Source organism: Pangasianodon hypophthalmus, chromosome 1 (genome assembly GCF_027358585.1).
Source record: "Pangasianodon hypophthalmus isolate fPanHyp1 chromosome 1, fPanHyp1.pri, whole genome shotgun sequence".
Classification (NCBI taxonomy): Eukaryota; Metazoa; Chordata; class Actinopteri; order Siluriformes; family Pangasiidae; genus Pangasianodon; species Pangasianodon hypophthalmus.
In genome coordinates, this window is record NC_069710.1 from 22153695 (window position 1) to 22174965 (window position 21271).

At 35.7% G+C, this 21271-nt stretch overlaps 1 protein-coding gene across 1 annotated transcript in view; it reads left to right on the plus strand.

The window, feature by feature from the left end:
- Nucleotides 1-3706: 3706 nt before the first annotated feature.
- Nucleotides 3707-21271, plus strand: part of c4b (complement 4B (Chido blood group)) — a 28360-nt gene continuing 10795 nt past the window's right edge. The window contains exons 1-22 of the mRNA XM_026939834.3: nt 3707-3866; nt 4873-5062; nt 7306-7480; nt 7777-7847; nt 7973-8061; nt 8206-8288; nt 8922-9009; nt 10040-10157; nt 10246-10378; nt 11911-12023; nt 12095-12256; nt 12457-12627; nt 13475-13660; nt 13860-14027; nt 14838-14970; nt 15109-15180; nt 16618-16821; nt 19287-19398; nt 19498-19568; nt 19699-19838; nt 20789-21004; nt 21083-21134. Coding sequence (XP_026795635.3) covers nt 3802-3866; nt 4873-5062; nt 7306-7480; nt 7777-7847; nt 7973-8061; nt 8206-8288; nt 8922-9009; nt 10040-10157; nt 10246-10378; nt 11911-12023; nt 12095-12256; nt 12457-12627; nt 13475-13660; nt 13860-14027; nt 14838-14970; nt 15109-15180; nt 16618-16821; nt 19287-19398; nt 19498-19568; nt 19699-19838; nt 20789-21004; nt 21083-21134 — 2812 coding nt within the window. The 5' untranslated portion in view covers nt 3707-3801. The remainder of the gene's footprint in view (nt 3867-4872; nt 5063-7305; nt 7481-7776; nt 7848-7972; nt 8062-8205; nt 8289-8921; nt 9010-10039; nt 10158-10245; nt 10379-11910; nt 12024-12094; nt 12257-12456; nt 12628-13474; nt 13661-13859; nt 14028-14837; nt 14971-15108; nt 15181-16617; nt 16822-19286; nt 19399-19497; nt 19569-19698; nt 19839-20788; nt 21005-21082; nt 21135-21271) is intronic.

A 21271-nucleotide genomic window follows, 5' to 3' on the forward strand; every position in this document is an offset into this window, starting at 1 on the left:
AACCACGTCAAATTATTTTATTATAAAAGTGTAACAGAAATAATAATGAAAACTGAATACTATTATATAGTTTCAGAATGGAACACGGTAAGTGAAACATGCCATGTAGTGCCATGGAAGTGTTTCCAGTTTTCATTATGGCACTTATTAGAACAGCATCAATGCTAGAATTATACTGTAACAATGAAAAATGTAACAGTGCAAAATCAGCTATTTTTTCTAATGAATTATGAAGTTTTATATAATAAGAGTTGGATAAGTTTATAAATTTGTTAGTTACTGATGTAGAACAGTTTCCCAAACCATACATAAGAGCTATTATCATTGCAAATCAGCTGACTGTTTATAACTAGCTAACTATTTTAATAGATCTGTGTGCAGGTTTTTAAAATAAGCTACAGTGATAAATGTTAATGAATGACTATTGTAAAGAATCAAATCAATTGTAATGACTTTGTGGTAATGCTTGCAGTTTTTTTTTTTAATGTAATGCAGTGGAGACTTTGGCAAAGGTGGACATTTTTAAAGCTGCATTGGGAATTTTTTTTTATCATTATTTTAACAACCTTGTTAAAGATTTTTTTTAATGTCTTGCTGTTAAGCAAAAGTGTTAAGATAAAGTATCAATAGTCTTAATAGGTTTGTGGTTTTATTTCAGTTGATGTGTGGATCAAAAAAAGTGAATATGTGAATGAATGACTTTTTATCAGAACAATGAGATTTATAGTATTTTACCAAGCAAGGATCAGTATGAGACTTCCAACTGAGACACAATGGCATTTTATGTGTGGATTATGGAGATTATGGCCTACTTTCAGTTTTACAAAGAAAGATCAGTGTGTCTTTTCCAGGACCACCCTGGTTACTTCGTGTTAGAGTTTTTGTGGTCAAAAAATACTTTTAGGCTGAAAATGCTGAAATTTCTTGCTTAATGTTATAGTTTTTGCTAAATCTCAGCTCATATGACTTCTAGCAGTTAATATATAGTGTTAACTCTGGTGTTTGATATGCCATTTGAGCCTTTGTGCAGGCAGTAAGAATAGCCATGTTCTTCTGCGTGGACCATTAGACATTAGCAGGTCCTCAATGATGTAGTGTTTGTCATCGAAACACCCTGGACAGCGATATTTTAGGTAAACCCTCATCAGCACCCCTTTGTCACAACACAGTTCAATGTTAATGCCCTGTTGAGGCCACTAACTCACTGGTGGTGTCCTCCCCCATGCTCCTTTCTCAGCCTCTGCTCCTCTTGTGCACTGTCCAGCTGCTGGTGACCTTTACCCTTCTGACCCTCACTCCTGACCCCAGTGAGCAGTTCCCACGCCACGCCCTTTTGTGCAGAGACTGCCATGGCAACACGATGGTCAGTGGTAATATATGCTCTCTAAGCAAAAGGCATAAAGGATGTCATCTGATTTATTCTGCTGCTAAGCTGCCACGGCCCCCACATATGCCCAACATGTGAAAAGTAAGAAAAAATGTGAGAGAAGATTTAGGCTGATGGTGAGAAAAATAAAAAGATTAATTTAACAAACCTATAGATGTGTGCTGATTCATTCAGGGAAAAAAACAGTGCTTTCCTTTTTAGAGTTCTGTTTTTTTTTATTCAGGCTCAATTGCTTTTCATGGATTGTTTAAATATTTCTTACCATCCAGTAGAGTAGGAGATTGCCTTGGTGAACAGTGATCATAAGTTTATATCACACCCCAGTAACAGGGTCGAGGGAATCATGTTTGCTTTGCACACCCTCAAACAACACTTTATCAGCCAGGTTCAAGTGTCTGAGACACACTTTTGACCATCTGAAGCACCGTCACACAAACCAAGGCCCTTATTAATTTCTGCTCTATCCACCTGTCATCTGGCATCTCTCCCCCTCATTCTGCCCCCTTGGTCCCCTCCCTCCTTGCCCTCTGTCACTTTCACCATTTATTGTGGATGGAGAGATTTTCTCTTTTGAGGCCCAGTCTCTTAGGTAACCCCAGTGCTGCATGTAATGAGATGGAGAGAATGAGAGGCAGAGAGAGATGTAGAGACACACACACAAAGATACCGACAGAGCGAGATGGAGCAAGACGGAGACGTAGTCAGACGCAAACCAGAACACTCTGATATGGAATTCCCAGTTTGGAGCTTTGTTGATTTACAAGTGATCCATCTCAGCAGCAGATTCAAAGGTAAAAGATTAAGTAGATTAAGAGATATCTGTAGCTTTTGGACAATCAATCTAGATTGAAGGAGAAAAAAACTACATAATGTTTTCTGGTGAAATCTGTCCAGTTTCTCACACAGCCAGATGAGAATGTAGAAACTTGGCTGTGTGTTGGATAAGACACATTAAAAACTAATTTCCTAAAGTAATTTGAAAGCACTAATTTTAATTAAGGCAGTTGTGTACATTTGTTTTTGGAATCGTCGTGGTGACTTTCTAAAAATTTCACGAAAATTGTATAGGGCTTTGTAGGAATTTCATTGTACACTGGGAGGGATGGAACTATGATTCCAGAATATGAAAGTTTTACGATTTTTGATTTTCAAGTGTAAAAACCATGCAGTGAATTTAATATTAACTTTTATGTTTTTTTCTCATATGATGAAATTTCCATGTATCGTGTATAATCTTTCTTAATATAGCAGAAAAGAATGGACCCTTTGCACCTGGACATGTGATGGAGCTTCACTTTACCCGATTTTCCTGTTTCCATTTGGCTGTCAGAGGCTGATTGTCCAAACGCAATTCTTGCATCTGCCTGATCACTTAGCAGGAGTTGTGGATGGACATCATACCTCTGGCTTGCTGCTACCTTCAGCAAGTGATATGAGAGGCACAGAAGAGTTACGTTAGAGGAAGACAAATGAAACTTGCCATGTTCTTGGCAAGTACAACAGACCCACTGACCAGGTTCAATGACACACACACAAACACAAATGCAAATAAAAAAAATCAATATTATAACTAACACATGTGAGATCTGCACATGTATCAATACAATATAAAAGAAGAGATAGACATTCTCAAATGTTACATTCACTTTATTTGGCATATCCAGCTATTGTCTGCCCTTTACTTTTTTCCCTCTCTATACTATTTAAATGTTCATTCATCAATAAAACTCAATATTTCACTAAATCTTGTACATTCTCGTGTTTTATGGATTAAAAGCATTTTGTCACTTGGGAAAATTTCAGCTTGTTTTGGTCAGTTTTGAAAGCTCCTTTGGCATTTGACGAGTTTATATCGCACAGGAGTTTAGTTTGATAGCCATACTGATATTCTTGAAACGAAAGTGTCAACAAAAGAGTATGGGAAGTGTTTGTTTTCTGATTTCTGATATGTCAGATTTTCCATGATATGTCATGGCATAATGCACTGCAATTTCAATATTGTAATGACTAGAAATAGCCTTAATAATAATAATAATAATAATAATAATAATAATAATAATAATCTGATATAATATTTGCAGTGGACACATAATATGACATAAAATCTGCCATATTACATGTGCAACAAACCTTTAAAAGTGAACCTATACTTGACCAAAATGAAATAAACAGTTTCAGTGTTTTTTTTGGCACTATGTGTTTTATATGTTTTCTGAGAAATCACATGACTTTAGAGAAATTGCACCAATTGGTTTACCCAAAGAGACCTCTCAATTGTGCAACATGATATCCCGATGCAGCTATTTTGGATCCTCCTTTTACCAGATAAAAACTGGTGATAGGGTAAAAGCAGCACATTGACCACTGGTCCACACTCAAAGCACACACACACCCTCTCTGAAACTACAGAGAACATGGGTTCTCTTCTGTATTTGTTGCTCTGCTCAGGTTATATTGCACAGCTGGTCTCTGCAGAAACGTAAGTATACAGTGTGTGATTTGTAGTTTTGTTATTTTGGTGCCTTATCACAGCTTGATTGCTGGGTATTTGAACTACTGTGTAACTTTGTGTGAAACTCAACCTGTCAAGGACTTATTGCAGTGACAGTGACACCACTCAGTGCTCAGATTATTGCTCAATCAGTGCTCAGGGCAATGGTGACTCAGTGATTAGGGCTCTGGGCTTCTGACTGGAAGGCTGTAAGTTTGAATTCTGGTACTGCCAAGCTGCTACTGCTGGGTCCTTGAGCAAAACCCTTAGCTCTCATATGCATAGCTGAATTGTAAGTTGCTTTGGATAAAGGTGTCTACCAAATGACATAAATGTAGATTAATCTAGGATATAGCCGTGTAGGTCTGGGGTTTTGACAAAATTTATTATGTTTTATTTGTGTAGACAACTGTATTTTACTACCAAATGACCATATATTGGCTTGAAATTCCCTTCATTGGCCCAGCTAATAAAGAGCTTGATATTTATCATCACACACACAAAAAAAACTTCTTACTGTCAGGACACCATATTCACATCTGATTTAAGCAATAAAAATCTTGTCTTGTTTTGATTAGTTTTATTATGCCTTGGTATTTTTCAAAGTGTATAAAATTCACAAAATCTTTTAATAGCTAGTACAATATCCTTGAAATAAAGTGCTATTGGAAAAAAAGACTGAATGCTTGTAACAGTAAAAAGTAATTCACTAATTCAGACAGTTCTTTTAACTAATATAGATGATTTTGCAACAAAGTGAAAGTACCTATACCACTGAAACAAATTTAATCCCACCAGTAAGTCCTGGGAGTTTCATATTTTTACAGATTAAATAAAATAAAAATTTAAGCTTCTGGTATTTTTGGAAATATTTTAGAAGCATGATTATGAAATCACATGAAAATAACAGAGAAACTGTAGAATGTATAGTCTGGAGTTGAAGACACATGTTCTGTGTTTTTTCCATGACTGAAAATCCTTTTGAATATGTTAGATTCCTGGTGACGGCTCCCAGCATTTTTCATGTTGGCGTGAAGGAAAGAGTGTCAGTCCAGGTTGGGGAGGGACTGCTGAACAGACCCGTGACCTGTTACTTAGAGCAGGAGGTGGGACATGTTCTTATGTCAAAGCGGGAGACTAAAGAGATCCCTAAGGATGAAAAAATTGGAACACTAGACCTTCAGGTAAATAAAATGCACTTGAATTAAATAAGTCAGATATGGAAACCTATACAGTCATGGGAACAAGACCATAAACCCTTCTTTAGTTCTATGGTTTTATTTTTCAGGGCCTAAATAACAACTGTGTGGTCCTCACCAACTTTTTTAAACAGACAAATAACCTCAGGTGACAACAAATATACAGAACAGATTTCAATATGTAGTCATTTTTTCAAAAAGTAAACCAACATTCAGAAACTAGGTGGAAAAAATAAGTACACCCTGTAATTCAGTAGCATGTAGAGCCATCTTTAGCAACAACAATGTGTAAACGTTTTCTGTAGGTGTTTATCAGTCTCTCTTATCATTTTGGAGAAATTTTGGCCCACTCTTACAACATTGCTTCAGTGTATTGATGTTTGAGGTCATTTGTTTATGCACAGCTCTTTTCAGATCCTGCCACAACATCTCAGTGAGCTGCTGGACAGATTGCTGCACATTTGTCTCAAGTATATTCTGGTATAAAGAGAGTTCATCATTGTCTCAATGACTACAAGTTTCCCAGGTCCTGTGGCTGCAAAACAAGCCCAAATCATCACCCCTCCACCACCATGCTTGACAGTTGGTATGAGGTGTTTGTGGTGATACATTGTGTTTGGTTTTCACCAAACATGGTGCTCCGCATGATGACCAAACATCTCCAACTTCAGTCCAAAGGATGTTGTTCCAGAACTTTTGTGGTTTGTTCAGATGCAATTTTGCAAATCTAAATTGTACTTTTTAGAGAGAAGGGCTTTTTCCTAGCCACCCTTCCATGAAAGCCCAGTCTTTTTCTAATTGTGCTATCATGAACATAAACATTTAATGTGCTTACAGAGGTCTGTAGGTCACATGATGTAGCTCCTGGGGTTTTCTTTATATCTCTTAGCATTAAATGGTCTGACCTTGGACTGAATTTGCTGGGACGCCCACTCCTGGGAAGCTTTGCAACTGCCTGAAAGGCTCTGTATTCGTAAACAATCCTTCTCACTGTAGAATGATGAATTTCTAACTTTGTTTGGAGATGGCCTTATAACCCTTCCCCAAGTTGATGATCAGCAACAATTGCTTGTCTGAGGTCATGGCTGATGTCCTTTCTTCTTGACACACCTGAGTGCTCCAGAGCACCAAACTGACAAAAGATCTGCTTTTATAGAGGTAGTCACACTTCTTGATGATTAACTAATCTTGTGCATTTCATCATTAACACCTGACTGCTAATTACTCTCTTAATCATTGTTGAAGTAGGAAGGGTGTACTTATTTTCCCCCACCTGGTTTGTAAATGTTGGTTTACTTTTAGGGGAAAAATGACTACATATTGACACAACTTATCTGTTGTTGTTTTTTTTATTATCACCTGAGATTATTTGTTTGTTTGTGTAAATTGGTGAAGACCACCCAATTGTTATTTAGGCCCTGATAAATAAAAAGATAGAACTGAAGCAGGATGTACTTTCTTTTTCCCATGACTGTAAAACATTAATTAATTCATCTTCAGTAACCATTTTATCATGGTCAGGGTCACAGTGGATCTGAAGCCCAGGAACATTGAGACATCCATTGTACATACCACTATATACCAGTGTTCCTGGGATAACCCCCTCGATCCATGACAATCCTTACCAAGATAAAGCAGTTACTAAAGATGAATTAATGAATGTTGGGAGAAATACTATCCAATTCCCTAAGGCTTTCTGGAGGGATGGTGTCTGTCTGGCATGGAACTTTAAGACAAATAAAATATACAGTATATGGATTATTATAATTTGTATATGTATGTATTTCATTTATTTTACTTGGTTATATTTTCATGATATTGCTGCTTTGAATATTTCTTATTGTGAATTTGTCACATATATTTTATTTCTTCTTATTTCTTCATATTTTCTTCAAGCTTCATTTAAATTAATACCCAAGAGTGTTTACAAAACATTTTGCACATTATTCCAGCCCCAGAATGAATATAAAATTTGAATATATGTTTTGTGTGCTGATACCACATCGACTAGTAAATAAAGAAAACCACAAAATAAATGACACATCTTAAAATGGAGAAGTGGTACAAACACCATTTCTGTCACTGTTTGTGGTTTCAGAAAAAAAAAAAAAAAAAAAAAGCATCCCAAAAAACTTCTTCAATACTATGTGTAAATTTATGCAATACTCTGTGTATTTATGACTTTGCCCATATTCTTTACACATATTATAATTATACTCTTCTTAAAGATTTTGCCAGACAAAATTGCAAGCTTACCATGGGCCAATGCAGAGCCACCTTATCTCAATCTGGTGTGTGATGTTGGTCAATATAAGAGAAAGACAACTCGAGTGTTGGTGTCCCAGCACAGAGGCTACATCTTCATTCAGACAGACCAGCCCATGTACAACCCCACACAGAAAGGTACAACAGAAATTACTCGAACTAGAACTATACACTCTGTTGTCTGTTTAATAGATACCTAGACCTATCAGCCATTTTATCAGATAAACCTTCCATTAGGGTTGGGCAATATAAAGATATACAGTATGTGTACCTGATATAAATGCCAATGAACTAGCTATACCGAATAAACAGGCAACTCAGTGTATATATAATATATTAAAACAATTATTAACAACTTACATATCTGTAAATCTTAATTCTATGTAACTATATTTAAGCTTAATCAAATGTTAATGAGTCAATTTAAATTTCAGTTCAGTACAGGATTTTTACTCTGGATCATGCCATGCAGCCGATATCCGAGAAGATACATGTGTACATAATTGTAAGTGCTTTAAAAGATACAGTACCTAACAGAAATTTTTAAAATGAATAAAATGTAAATAAATAAAATGTATTGCGCCTCTATCATTGCCCTCCATCTCCATTTAACTGTGACATCCATTGCAGAATGCAGAAGGGAACACAGTCAAGAAAATGTTGGTCGGTTCCAAATCAGGCATTCACGTCAAGAGCTATCCTATTCCTGATGTTTCACAGTATGTTTATCTTATCCAGTCTGTTACTTCCTACTTCTCGTGATTTCTCCATAATATTTTTTTCATAGAGCTGAACTGAATAGATTGGTATTTTCTTGAGCATGTGAAAAGCCTTTAAGTTCTTCATCATCACACTTTCTTCAGGCCCGGTGTGTGGAAGATCAAAGCCCACTACAGAGGTGATGAGAAGAGTGCTACTATTCAGGAATTCAAGGTTCAAAAGTTTGGTATGCAAAAAGAAATATTCAATGTTTTCTTTGTTGTTTTCTTTTTCTTTGAATATTGCTCTTAGTAATTATAAGAGCAACACTCTTCTTAAGAAAATAGTTTTATAGTTATGTTTATTAGAATTCAAGTACTAGACATCATTATTATTATTATTATTAATTCTTTAAAGAAGAAATTTATTAATTCTTTAAAGAAGTGAAGTTACATGCAAATTATATACATATTTATAATGTTAATAAATAATTTTTTTTTAATTCATAATTTTATAATAAATAGTAAGAGTCACTCAAATATAGTCAAGTTCTAAGCATACTTAGAAATATATATATATATATATATATATATATATATATATATATATATATATATACACACACACACACACACACACGTATATATATATATATATATATATATATATATATATATATATATATATATATATATATATATATATATATACTGGTCCTTTTTTTTGACCAGGTGTTAAATAATGATTTGTGAGGCAATAAACATGAGGCATTGGCATTTTTTCTAGACGTTTATTAAGATAGTTCAGATATTTCCCCAAATGTAAAATTGTTCAACATTTTCATGAATTAAATTCAATTAAACCACATCCTTCTGTTCAGTCCTTCCTAGTTTTGGTGTAACCATCAAGCCTGAAACTGACCATCTCCTCGTGAGCGCTGAGAACTTTCAATTCTCCATCGATGTTTCGTAAGTTTTAGTCAATTTTTCATTTTCTTATTAATTTGTAAAAGCTTTAATGGATAATTCAATTCATTCATAATATTTACTCTCAGTTGCTTTTATTTTATTACTGATGACATACAATTAATCCACAATGCAGTAGTACACATCAAATGGTATAGCTAAAAATGTCATCATTTTTATATTTTAAACATCAAACAACCAACAATAAAAAAAACATCCAAAAAAACAACCCTATATGTTCTCAGTTGCTATTTTCAGTGTTCAGTGATGAACACATCTGCACTGACGTAGGTGCAGAGGCACAACAAGACGTGTGATATCAGAAATTGACTGTGGGATTTTCAAACCCAGCTTGGTGTAAAATTCTGTTTGAGTTTCTGCTTGTCTCATTTCTTACACCCGATTTTGTGGGTGCACTTCAGTATACTGCAAATTAGCTACTTCACCCAAATACTAAAGAAATATCATTGCCTGAATAATTTTATCTAAGAAATAAGAACACACAACTGAACTAAATGTGAATCACACTGCTGACATTTTATTACACACAGAACATCTGAGAAGTAATCGATGTAATATTTAGAATTAGTCGGCAATTTGCAAACAATTAAATTATTTTTTATTAATGAACGGACCAAATTAGACAATTTAGATTCTGCATCACTTATGTTTTAGCATTAAATATTTTCAATTCAACATGTTGTAAATCACCTTATATTTACTCACTAACTACGAATAATTTTTTTCTACTACTCCTGTCTTCCATTTAGTTTTTTCTCACTTGCCCCACAACTTGTGTACTGATTAGGAAAAAAAAAAGCTCTTGACATCACTCTGTGCTCACCTGCTTTCAGGCTGCCTTGCTTCCACTTTCCATAGGAATAAACATAAACTTGTCTTTAGCAGTTGAGGAAAATGCCTTGTGTAAACGCAGACTAAAGTCTTTTTAAAGGGGATTCTGCACTGATTATTTAAACTTGTTTACTATATGATAAAAAAATCTGTTAACCAATGCAATACATTCACTCAATAGATATTCATATGGAAAGAAAATCAACGGTGGATTTCACTGTCGCTTTGGGGTGAGAGGGGAGATTACAAATGGGCCAAATGACATCACGTTCATCAAGGGGCTAGAAAAAACTGGACCAGTAAGTCAGTTTGCAATATTAATAAAATAAAAGAACAAGGAATATACACACAGAACATTTCCTATTGGCCTGTGTTTCTCCCTTTTAGGTACGAAATGGTGAAGCTGAAATCACTCTTAGGATCACAGACATCCGGGAGAAACTGGCAACCTTAAGGCTGGAAGACTTAGCCCAGGATGGAGTGCGGTTCTACATAGCTGTTACTGTCACAGATAGCTTAAGTAAACACATGGGAAAGATCATTTGATGCAAGCTGTTATATGAAAATTAATTATTCAGATATATTGAGTTTTGTTTCATTTATAGAGCCGTAATAATATTAATTATAATTATATGCCGTTGTTATTTAATAGGCATTTTTAATAGGTATTTAATAGGCTTGTGATCATAGGTTTTGGTGGGGTATGATGACATTAATAAAGACATAGCCTCAAACAAAATTAAGCTGAGACTTGCTACTTGACACTTGACTTGCTATAGCAGTAGTATGCTATAGCTTATTATCTAATGAAGCAAGTGAAGCAACCCTGGAACTGGCAGAAAGCTGACAACATAGTCATCCAGCAAAAAAATCTAGCATCTGAGTGGTTTTAGATGTACCTGTGTAGAACTGTGTTCGATACAGCAAGTCTGTTTCCATTGTCATAGTCTGCAAGGTGCACACAGGAGAGCTAATATCATTAATCAGGGTTGCCAGGTTTCTGCAACATTTCCAGCCCAACTACATCTCAAGAAATCATACAAAAGCCCAAAAAATTCAGCCACTGGAAAAGAGAGACATATTTATCTTCCTTTTCTCAACAAGGTCACTGTGGGGCACATGCCTTTCTGATGTACAGACATTATTCTCTGCAATTTTTGCAATAGAAATGGTTCTGTACATCACCGACAGACTGTCTGCACTTACGCTCTTTCTTTGTTTGCAAACATTTGTTAGATTTAATTTCAGTTAGTTTGCTATGAAACAAGATCTTGGTGGCTGTGGATTATTTTTAAACAAGCTCAATTTGTTATAAAAACTGTGACCATAGCATCAGTCTCATTAACTGGCCTGTCTGCTGCTCCTCCTCTGAGCATGGGGCAGTGTGATTCCTGCCCCAATGGGGCCTCTATTAGTGCTTGTTGCAATTCCTATTTTGACCACTGGGTGCAGTAATAACTTTATGGAGCTAAATGAGGCACTGAGCTTGACGCCCCAAAATTGCGCAACAGCTGAGCAAATCAAGGGAACTTAGGGAAGATAGGAAAATTAACATTTGCCCCTGTGGACGTACCACCATTGAATAGAGTCAAGATGTTATGTACATGAAGTGCAAATAGATCAAGTTGCTGTAGTAAGTGAAATGAGGGATAAGATGCTGTTTTTTGTTATTTGCACTACAGCAAGTTTAGCAACCCCGTGCCGCCCTGAATTAATCTGATTATGTACTGACTAATTGGCTAAATTGTGGGTGGATCTCATGTATATAACAACTGCAACTATTTCTATTAAGTGGACATAGACAATGTTTTATCATCATTTTGCTAATGCAGATTGTCAGTTTATTCTTCAAATCGAGACAATTTTTTATTTTTTGAAATGGTCTTTTTAAAAATAAAAAATTTACACGATTTAGCAAATTGTTTAGATGAATCAGTCCATTTATTCAAACAGGACAACTTTTTAATGAATGATAAAGTCACTATGTATTGATCATTTTGGTTGTTCAAACTGATCATGGGTTAGTGTAAAATCACTTTATGTCCCTGCTAGGTGGTGAGGTACAAGAGTCTGAAATATTACTTCCCATCGTGTCACAGAGATATAAAGTGGACTTGGACAGAACCAGATCACACTATATTCCTAAAATGCCTTTTGATGTTAAGGTAAGCTTTTCCCTTGCAAGCCTTTACTTTATTCAAATAATAGTTGTTAAGTTGTATATCTCGTTTATTAGGTAGTGGTGCGTACTCCAAATGGCCTGCCAGCTAAAGACGTTCAGGTGAAAATTAGAGTCTCACACACCGAAGAGGAATCCAGAATTGAAACAACAGACAATGAGGGAGTAGCGTTTTCTGTTTTCAATCTTAAACAGCAATCACCGTACATTTCTGTTGAGGTGAGCAGTTTACAAGACTTGGATTTTTTTCCAATACCAGGACTGTTATGTCACAGACATACAGTGAATCTGTTTTCTTTATTAATATGGTTCATATTTTGATTAACATCATGTTTTGATTAGCTTAATGTAGCTAAAACTGCTGAAATCTTAATAAAATGATTGTGATAGTGGTTATGCTATGTGCCCATATCTGACAGGCAACCGTCGATGGATTTAAGTCAACAAAAGATGTGGCCATTGCTACTTCCTCAAGCAATAACTTCTTGTATATCAGTGTGAACAATAGGGTTTTGTCACCTGGAGAACACCTGAGTGTTAAGTTTGATGTTGTCAATGACCAACCAAAAGATGGATACATTTACTACTTGGTAAGAAGACTAAATTGGAAATAAACCTGACTAAAGTAATTTAAAATTAATAAAGCTTTAAAAAGCCTCTGTCAAATACCTCTAGAACAGGGTTTTGCTGCATACATTATTCTTAACAGCTGGAAATGGCAAATATTTGGAGTTTTTTAAACATATATTTTTGATAAAGTTATACAGCATATAATATGTTACTTAATATAAAATGTTTGAAACTACTTAAAGGACTTTAAAATTATAAATTATAAATGTGTCTGCTGGAATTGAAACTCCTTGAGTGTTAAATTCTATTTATTGCACATTACAAGATTAAGATCTACATTTTTGTACAGTTCTTATATCAAATACATTTATACACTGTATTATATTCGCCAACATTATCATGCATATGATGTCTAAACGTATTAAAATAATCATGATCAAACATTTCAGTATAAAACTGCAGATACGGCCTGAACTGCAAAAAGGTGACATTACTTACTTAATATTCATCCACTTAAATTCCATTTCTGTTCTATGGAAATATAGGAAATATAGAGATGACCATGTGGTTGGTTGTTTAATAAAAAGCAAAATACGTACATAACACCATATTTTGTTATTCCTTTCTGCATTCAACTTTCTCATCTAATAATATAATAATAATATTTTGCAAGCCTTTACAATCAAATATCAATTCTTTAGCAAAGTTCCTAAAACTTTCTTAAAACATACCTTACACAAAATCAAAGATATTTGTGATATCTTAATTACAACTTGTTTTCATTACAACTTTGACTAAATTGCCTTTTTCTACTTTTTGAACATTTAAGTATGAATTTTCTTTGTACATGATGTGTACTCTCCTCAGGTCCTCAGCAAAGGTGCTCTCAGAATGGCAAGTTCTGTTGATATAGGAATTACAGCCACTATCAACCTCTTCCTCAGCCCTGACATGATTCCATCCTTCCGCCTCATTGGATATTATTATGACAAAAATGGTGAAATTATAGCAGACTCAATCTGGGTAGATGTCAAGGATGTGTGTAAGGGAAAGGTAAGCTATATTTCACATACTGTTTTTTTTTTTTTTTTAACTCAAAGTTTTTTTATGGTTACTGTGTTTCATGTATGCTACGACTAAATGTAGGATTAACAATGCAACTCTTAGTGTAGAAAATGTAGCTTCCTACTGCAGGTTAGCATGCTAGCTCTTCTCTAGTTTTTATGCAACTCTTTTTATGTGTCCTGCATAGGTTGTGGTAACAGAAAAGGAACCCAATATTAAAAATTATTACGATCCAGCACAAATCGTTGATATTAACATTGATGTGGGAGACCAACACAAGGCAGAAGTGGCTTTACTGGCTGTGGACAAAGCTATCTATGCCCTGAATGCCCAAAACAAACTCACCCCAAAACAGGTACAAAATTCAGATTAAAGATACTTATAAGATATTGATTCTGTACATTCTATAGTCTACATCTTTATATTCTTTACATGAATTTAATATAACATTTTTCCAGTGTATAACATGGTAATATTTTTTGTATTTTGTAAAAAAAAAAAAAGAAAGAAAGAAAGAAAAATTCTACAAAAGTGTACAAAATTTAAACTAAATTTTAATGAAATGCCCTATTTCATACACTGTCAATATCAATACACACTGTGTATAAAAATAAAAATAACCCCATTTTCTCCCCCCAATTTATTATTGTCATTTCCCACCCACTCACTAGCTGAGTCTCGCTCATCACACAACAACTACCAACCGGGGAGGGTGGAGCAAGCACGTGCTTCCTCCAAGCCATATGAAGCCAGCCTCTGCACCCTCTCGATCTGCCGCATATACAGCGTCACAGGGCAGTGTAACACACTCAGAGGAAAGCTCTATCTGCCCTATTCTGCATGCATGGGCTCACAGATGCCTGCAATTGGCTAGTGTCACTCTGATTGACAGGGGAGAGTGAGTAATGCCATCTCTCCCACCCAGACAGCAATCTTTGCTCCCCTGACTCCCAGCTACAGACGGCTGTGACATCATCAGGATTCAAACCTGTGACGATAGAGCGAATGCTTTTCTGTTGCACCACTCAGGAGAAAAAAATAACCATATTTTTAAGATATGTTTCTGTGGGTTAATAGAGCATCATACAGTCTGAGCGCATGAAAAGCTTGCCATTAACCAGTGATATTTTTTAACGCAGTGCTAAACCGTTTGGTTTCGGTGCAGGTGTTCTCCTCTATGCAGACTTATGATCTGGGATGTTCGTATGGTGGTGGTGGGAACACTGCTGCAGTATTTAATGATGCTGGATTGACTTTCATCTCTCACTCTGAAACTATCAAGTCACAGATGAGGATAGGTATATAGGGGTAATGTGGGGAAAATCTTAATAGTGTTAATAAACTAGATAGCTTGTTGTTTTTATTTTCTTAACAATATATTATAATCCAATAGTATATGAAATGTTCATTACCAATTTGTCCTATTTTGTCTGTAGGATTTGCCTGTGAATCGGGTTTCAGGCGGCAGAGACGTTCCATAGATCTCCAGAAAGAATTGGCACAAAAAGGTGCTGAGTCTTGGTTACTGTACATCAGTACCATTTCAAACATATTTAAACTTTCATAGCTTTTAATATCACAATCTGAGCTTTCTCTAAGCCATCAATTAAAGTTGCATCTTTTATTTAGTTAAGAAAAAAATAATAATAATGTGGAGTGAAGTGGAGTGCCATTACCACGTTGAAGTTGATTATTTCTCTATAAAAGCATGAAGAATTTTTCTAATATTATTTTTTTCTGTAAAATCTGTGCACTTGTGTACACTTACTGTTAGTTAGTAAATAGTTTTCAGAGTTTGTAAATCTTTTTGCAAGGTTGTAAGAAAGCATGACTGCATCCTGTGATACACTTCTAACATCTGTTATAACCATACAGAATCTTGCTTCAGAGGTGCACACACTAATTTCCATGCCATTAATGTTAAAATTCCAATTGATGCAATGCTCATAAAGATGTTTTCCTCTTTTTTTAAGTTAAACCATAGTGATCATATACTATACCATAGTAATCATGTTTACTATGATATAAACAAAATAATAAATAAAAATGAAAAAAACAAAAAGTCTTTATGAGCTCTGCATCATCAATCAATTACAATACATTGATTGTTCTGTGCACGTTCCTCCAGGTGCATAATGGACATTCAGTGATTTTTGTAATTTCTTAATATATTAAGAATGTTCACATCAATCATTAGAATGGGGAAAAATGTGATCTCAGTGGTTTTGACCATGGCATGAGTGTTGGTACCAGACAAGCTGGTTTGAGTATTTCTATAACTGCTGATCTCTCAGGATTTTCACACAAAACAGTCTCTAGAGTTTGCTCAGAATGATTCAATAAAGGAAAACATTCAGTGAGAACGTAAAACATCCAGTGTGAACGGAAACGCCTTGTTGATGAGAGAGGTCCAGACTGCTTTGAGCTGACAGAAAAGCTACAGTAACTCAGATAACCACTCTGTACAGTTGTGGTGAGCAGAAAAGCATCTCAGAATGCACAAGACGTGGAACCTTGAGGTGGATGGGCTACAACAGAAGAAGGCTACGTTGGGTTCCACTTCTGTCGGCCAAGAACAGAAAGCTGAAGCTGCACCGGCTCACTGGATACACTCATCTGCTCACTGGATGTTTTTTCGTTATCATACCATTCTGAGTAAACTCTAGAGAATTTTTTCCCCAAGATCACAGTTTTTCCCTGTTCTGATTAGCCTTTCTGTAGCCTTTCTTTTCCCTGTTCTGATTAACAGTACCCGAAGCTGCTGGCCCGTATCTGCATGATTTTATGCATTGCACTGTTGCCACATGATTGGCTGATTAGAGAATTGCATGCATGTGTAGGTGTACAGGTGTTCCTAATAAATTGCCCAGTGAGTGTATATGTCAGTAAGTTGCTTCTCCATTAAATGTTCAACTCACTTATCTTTCTACTTTTGTCTCCAAAAGAAACTGAGTACCCAGATGCAGTATTGAAGAAGTGTTGCCGTCACGGCCTAACACAGCTCCCAATGAAGCTGAGCTGTGAGGAACGAAAGAAAAGAATAAAAGAAAGTAATGAATGTGAGGAGGTTTTCCTGAAATGCTGCAACTTTGCTACCCAGCTGAGGGAAAAGAAGAGGAAGGAGGAACTAAGAAGTGGCCATGGCAGAAGTAAGTATTACTATCAGCCTGTGGTCCAGTTACACACACACACACACACACACACACACACACACACTTCTCTTTATAAATTAAATAGTAGGTCTTCAGTTTAGTGCTGCTCGTACAAGATGTGTGTTGGTTGATCCAAGTTCCTAAAGCAATTTAGGGAAAGTATATTTCAAAGTATGATGATGGTGCAAAAACCACTATCACAAATAGAGAGAGATAAGATTAACACCGTATTTTATCAGCTAAATCAGGGCTTTTCAAGCTTTTTTTTGGCCAGTGACCCCATGGGCCCAAAATTCTCATGAACATGGCTTTGACTGACATCACAGTATGTTGGATGTGGTTCTGTTGTGGTCTGGTGTAAATAGGGCATAAGAGGAGCTCCAAATTGAAAAAATTCTAATGAAATTAGAAAAGTTTTAATTATTATTTTAAAATATTACACAAATGAAGTAGAACTACAATGAGTGGTTGTTTAAAAAAATCTCCTCAACCCCATGTTTGAGAGGTTGCTTAATGTTTCCACTATGCAAGATGTAACATCACTGCTTGCAGGTATGGCTTTGCCCTTGCTCACAAAATAAAATAAAGAATTAAAACAGGTTGTACATGTATCAGTGGAGTATGTAATAAATAAGATCTATGGAAATGAATAAAAGACCTGCACTGACAGTTAAAATGTAGCCCAATGCACCCTGGACAAAACCATTGCTCAAAACTGGCTGTGCAAAGGTTAGTAGATTGAATGGAAAATGCAATCAGCATCACATCTCATTTCTCCACCTTTTTTTTGCACTGAATTCCCACTTTTTGTGCGATCCAATCTCAAATGCATATTTAGCGCACTTTGCGAGATGCTGTGTGCACAGTACTAACTACAGTTGCAAACCATTTAGTATATCTGGCTCCGAGTGTTGTATCATTTCTTCTGTTTTGAACATGTATGCTACTTTTAAGGTCATGATAGTTAAAGTGGGGTCAGTGATGTATAGTTAGGGGGTCTGTCTATTTATTTATTTCAGGGGTTCCTGAAACCTTTTTGAGCAAATGATGACATTATGAATTTTCTGCAACCACAAGCCTTGACCATCCTACATTTTCTAATTTCAGGTTTATAATTTAGGACTACTATCACTACGTTATGTTAGTAACACATGTATGCAACCACAAGGGACTAAAAAACAAAGGGATATTCCTTGTACTGACCTATGTGTCTAGGGTTAGGGATGTGTTGTGTTGCGTTGTTATAGGAATATAACCCTTGCCGGGGAGTTGTGATACGTCCTGACACAAAGCAGAGGGATCTGGTTTATACTTGACTTTGTGTGCATGTGCAGAAGCAGCAGCAATGCAAGCAGCATTATTCACACACTGGCCTGTGTAATTTATGGAAGATTAAAAGTGACATTCACTAGACGGCACATCAGAGACAAAACATTCCTCTCCGTCAGGTTTCCAAGTCGAACTGTAAAATGTTTAGTGGTTTCATGCACAGAGATGTTAAACATGCTGATGAGCTCTGTCTCTCTTAAAACTCCGCTGTTGTGATTGTGGTCATTGTGTGGCCATCATGGGCTACGTCTCAAACTGAAAACTCTGAACTGACATGCAAAAGTGTTTACTCTGTAATATACAGAAGACTGGTACACTAAACAGAACGTTCGGTAAGTTTGAAGGCATGAGAGGTTTTTAAAATTCAAACACTAACTATAAAACCAGGTAGAGTTAGTACTCAATAACAGTCTAGCATAGCACATAAGTATGTGATTTGAGACACAACACTAGTTTGTTTAGCGGAAATTGATCCATTTTTATTGCTGAACCACACTAGTGTAGAATGTCAGTATAGTGAAAAAGATTAAGTAGCACATTTTAATTTAATTGTGACTTCAATATTTCTAATGGTAATTTGTAAAATAAATAAATGAAATAAAAGAGCAGACTGCGAGTTTCTCTCAATCAAGCGACCCCACATGGGGTCACGACCTGTAGTTCAGGAACCCCTGGTTTATTTAGTTGTTTGTTTGTTTGTTTGTTTATCATTATGAACTACTATCAAATCTGTAATAATTGCTATAATTATTATTAGGTAACTATTGTTATGAGCCTAAGCCATTTGAATTGAATGGGTTTGAAATAATGCTATTAACACTAATGTGTTTCTTTTTGGAAGCTGTTTATTTCTTCATGTAATGCTCAGTAACTTACAAATTAAAATAAACTATCTCAACTTGAATCCAAGTGTAATTTTAATAAAACTAGGAAAAGTGTTAATATGATACAAATATACATAGTGTTCTCTTTGAGATTTGGTGTTTGTTCAGGACTGGAGCAGTTTGAATGTGCTTATTGTTGTTGTTGTTGTTGTTGTTGTTGTAGTTGTAATGTAACCCAATATAAACATGCCCATGATGATTTACCTGTGGTCTCCTCCCCTCCCGTTACCTCCAACCTCAACCAACCAGCTGCTAGTGCCAGTGATATTGAAAACTTTTTTGACAACGAGGTCCAATACATTCGCCGCAGTTTTCCTCCCAGCTTTGCATTTGAAGTTTTTAATGTGAATGGCCAAATTACGTAAGTAGACAACTGACACACACACTTCTGTCTCATTCTGTTCCCCTACTGTTCTACTGTGGTTGCATGATTTAATTTGTCTTCTGATGTTTGTTTTAGAAAACAGATCATTCTCCCTGATTCCATCACTACTTGGGAGATACAGGCTGTCAGTTTATCTCCCTCTCATGGTAAATCGAAATTTTCTACTAGCCAATAACTGGTTCACTGAGTTACGATAAAAACCTGTGCTTTTACTTGGATATGACTGAACGGTCTTCATAGACATTTAGAAATGTTACACTTACTTATCGCTTTCAGGTTTTTGTGTAGCCGAGCCTCTTGATGTACGTGCCTTTCAGGAACTGTTTATCTCTTTGCGACTTCCCTACTCTGTCACGAAGAATGAACAAATGGCCATTGTTGTGGTTATCTACAATTATGGCAAGAGTGAAAGACAGGTGGGTTTAAAAAAATCTCTAGAACACAATGTTACGTCAGTATTTACACTGGGAAGGTTCCTCATATTCCACAGTGAGCTGGGTTACGCAAATTTTTCTGTAGCAGAGCTAGTGTTTGAGATAATGTTTATCAACAGCATCCAGATTTTTGCCTAAACAAAAGCATTTGCCCTTAAGCCTGAAAAAAGAGAAACCAATTAGAATAGTGCATTTTTCCAGTTTCTGTTGGAAAACCAGCTCGTTACACACTGAGCTCAGAGATATGAAGGTGAAGAGTGATGAAGTGCCAGAGGTTTACTCCAGGAGGAGAAAATGAACAGTAAAATGTAATTTCCCTGTATTAATCACTTTCAGTGCAACTGTCATAAAGGTCATTATGACAATGTTATTAATATGGTGAGATTGTTTGACGGTAGATTATGCCTTAAATGATTATAATAACAAATTTGTATCTTCATCACACCTACTGCTATCTGCTCTTCACCCAAAGTATGCGCATATCAATATAATAGTACAGATATATCAGTGACATTATTTAGCATATTTCCATAATTAGCCTATAATTAGTTTTTTTGTTTGGGAACTGTAGACTTGCATTTGACTTGCATTTCACATGAATTGTCAAAATGTAATAGGTAGAAATTAAAATTAAAATGTCCCAACCCCCTCTGTGTTTTTTAACAAATTGCACCCTGACTTTATCTATAAAACAAATCGGTCTCTGATTAAAATTGTGTGTCAGATTAAGATGCTGTCTCTGTAACTGAACTCTGAATATAGCTCAGTATGACCTATTGCAGAATAGTTGAGGTGTTTTATGTATGTACTATACAGAAATACCCAGTATACAGTGAGACAACAGTTTTTTAAAGAATGAGATATTTAACATATTACAATTTTTTGCATAACTGGATGCTTCAGCTATGAATATAATTATTTTTCCTATACAGCTTGCCGTTCATATGAAACAAGTAGATGGCCTGTGTTCACCTGGGGCTTCATCTACTGATTCCTATATCAACATCAGTTTGGACCGTGGTAGCTCTGAGACAGTGACCTTTTCTGCTGTTCCTCTGAAAGAGGGTGAAATCCCTATCACGATCCAACTTTATGACACGGAATATGAAATGGGCGTGGATGCCATTCAGAAGACACTCTTGGTGACGGTAAGAGGAGATGGTTCAGATGTTTGGTAGATTGATTTATTGATGTGAGAGAAATCATGTGCTTTCTTCATTTTGCAGAATGAGGGAGTCCGTATGGAAGACTCGGAAAGTAAATTAATTAACCTGGATGGTAATTCATAATGATTTCTTTCATTGTTTTTATTCCAACCTTATCATTGTCGTGTACTATTTTTAAATGCATAAAAATTATTAAATGCATGAAAATGAATCTGGAGTGTGTTCCAATTAATTCATATTCACATTCAG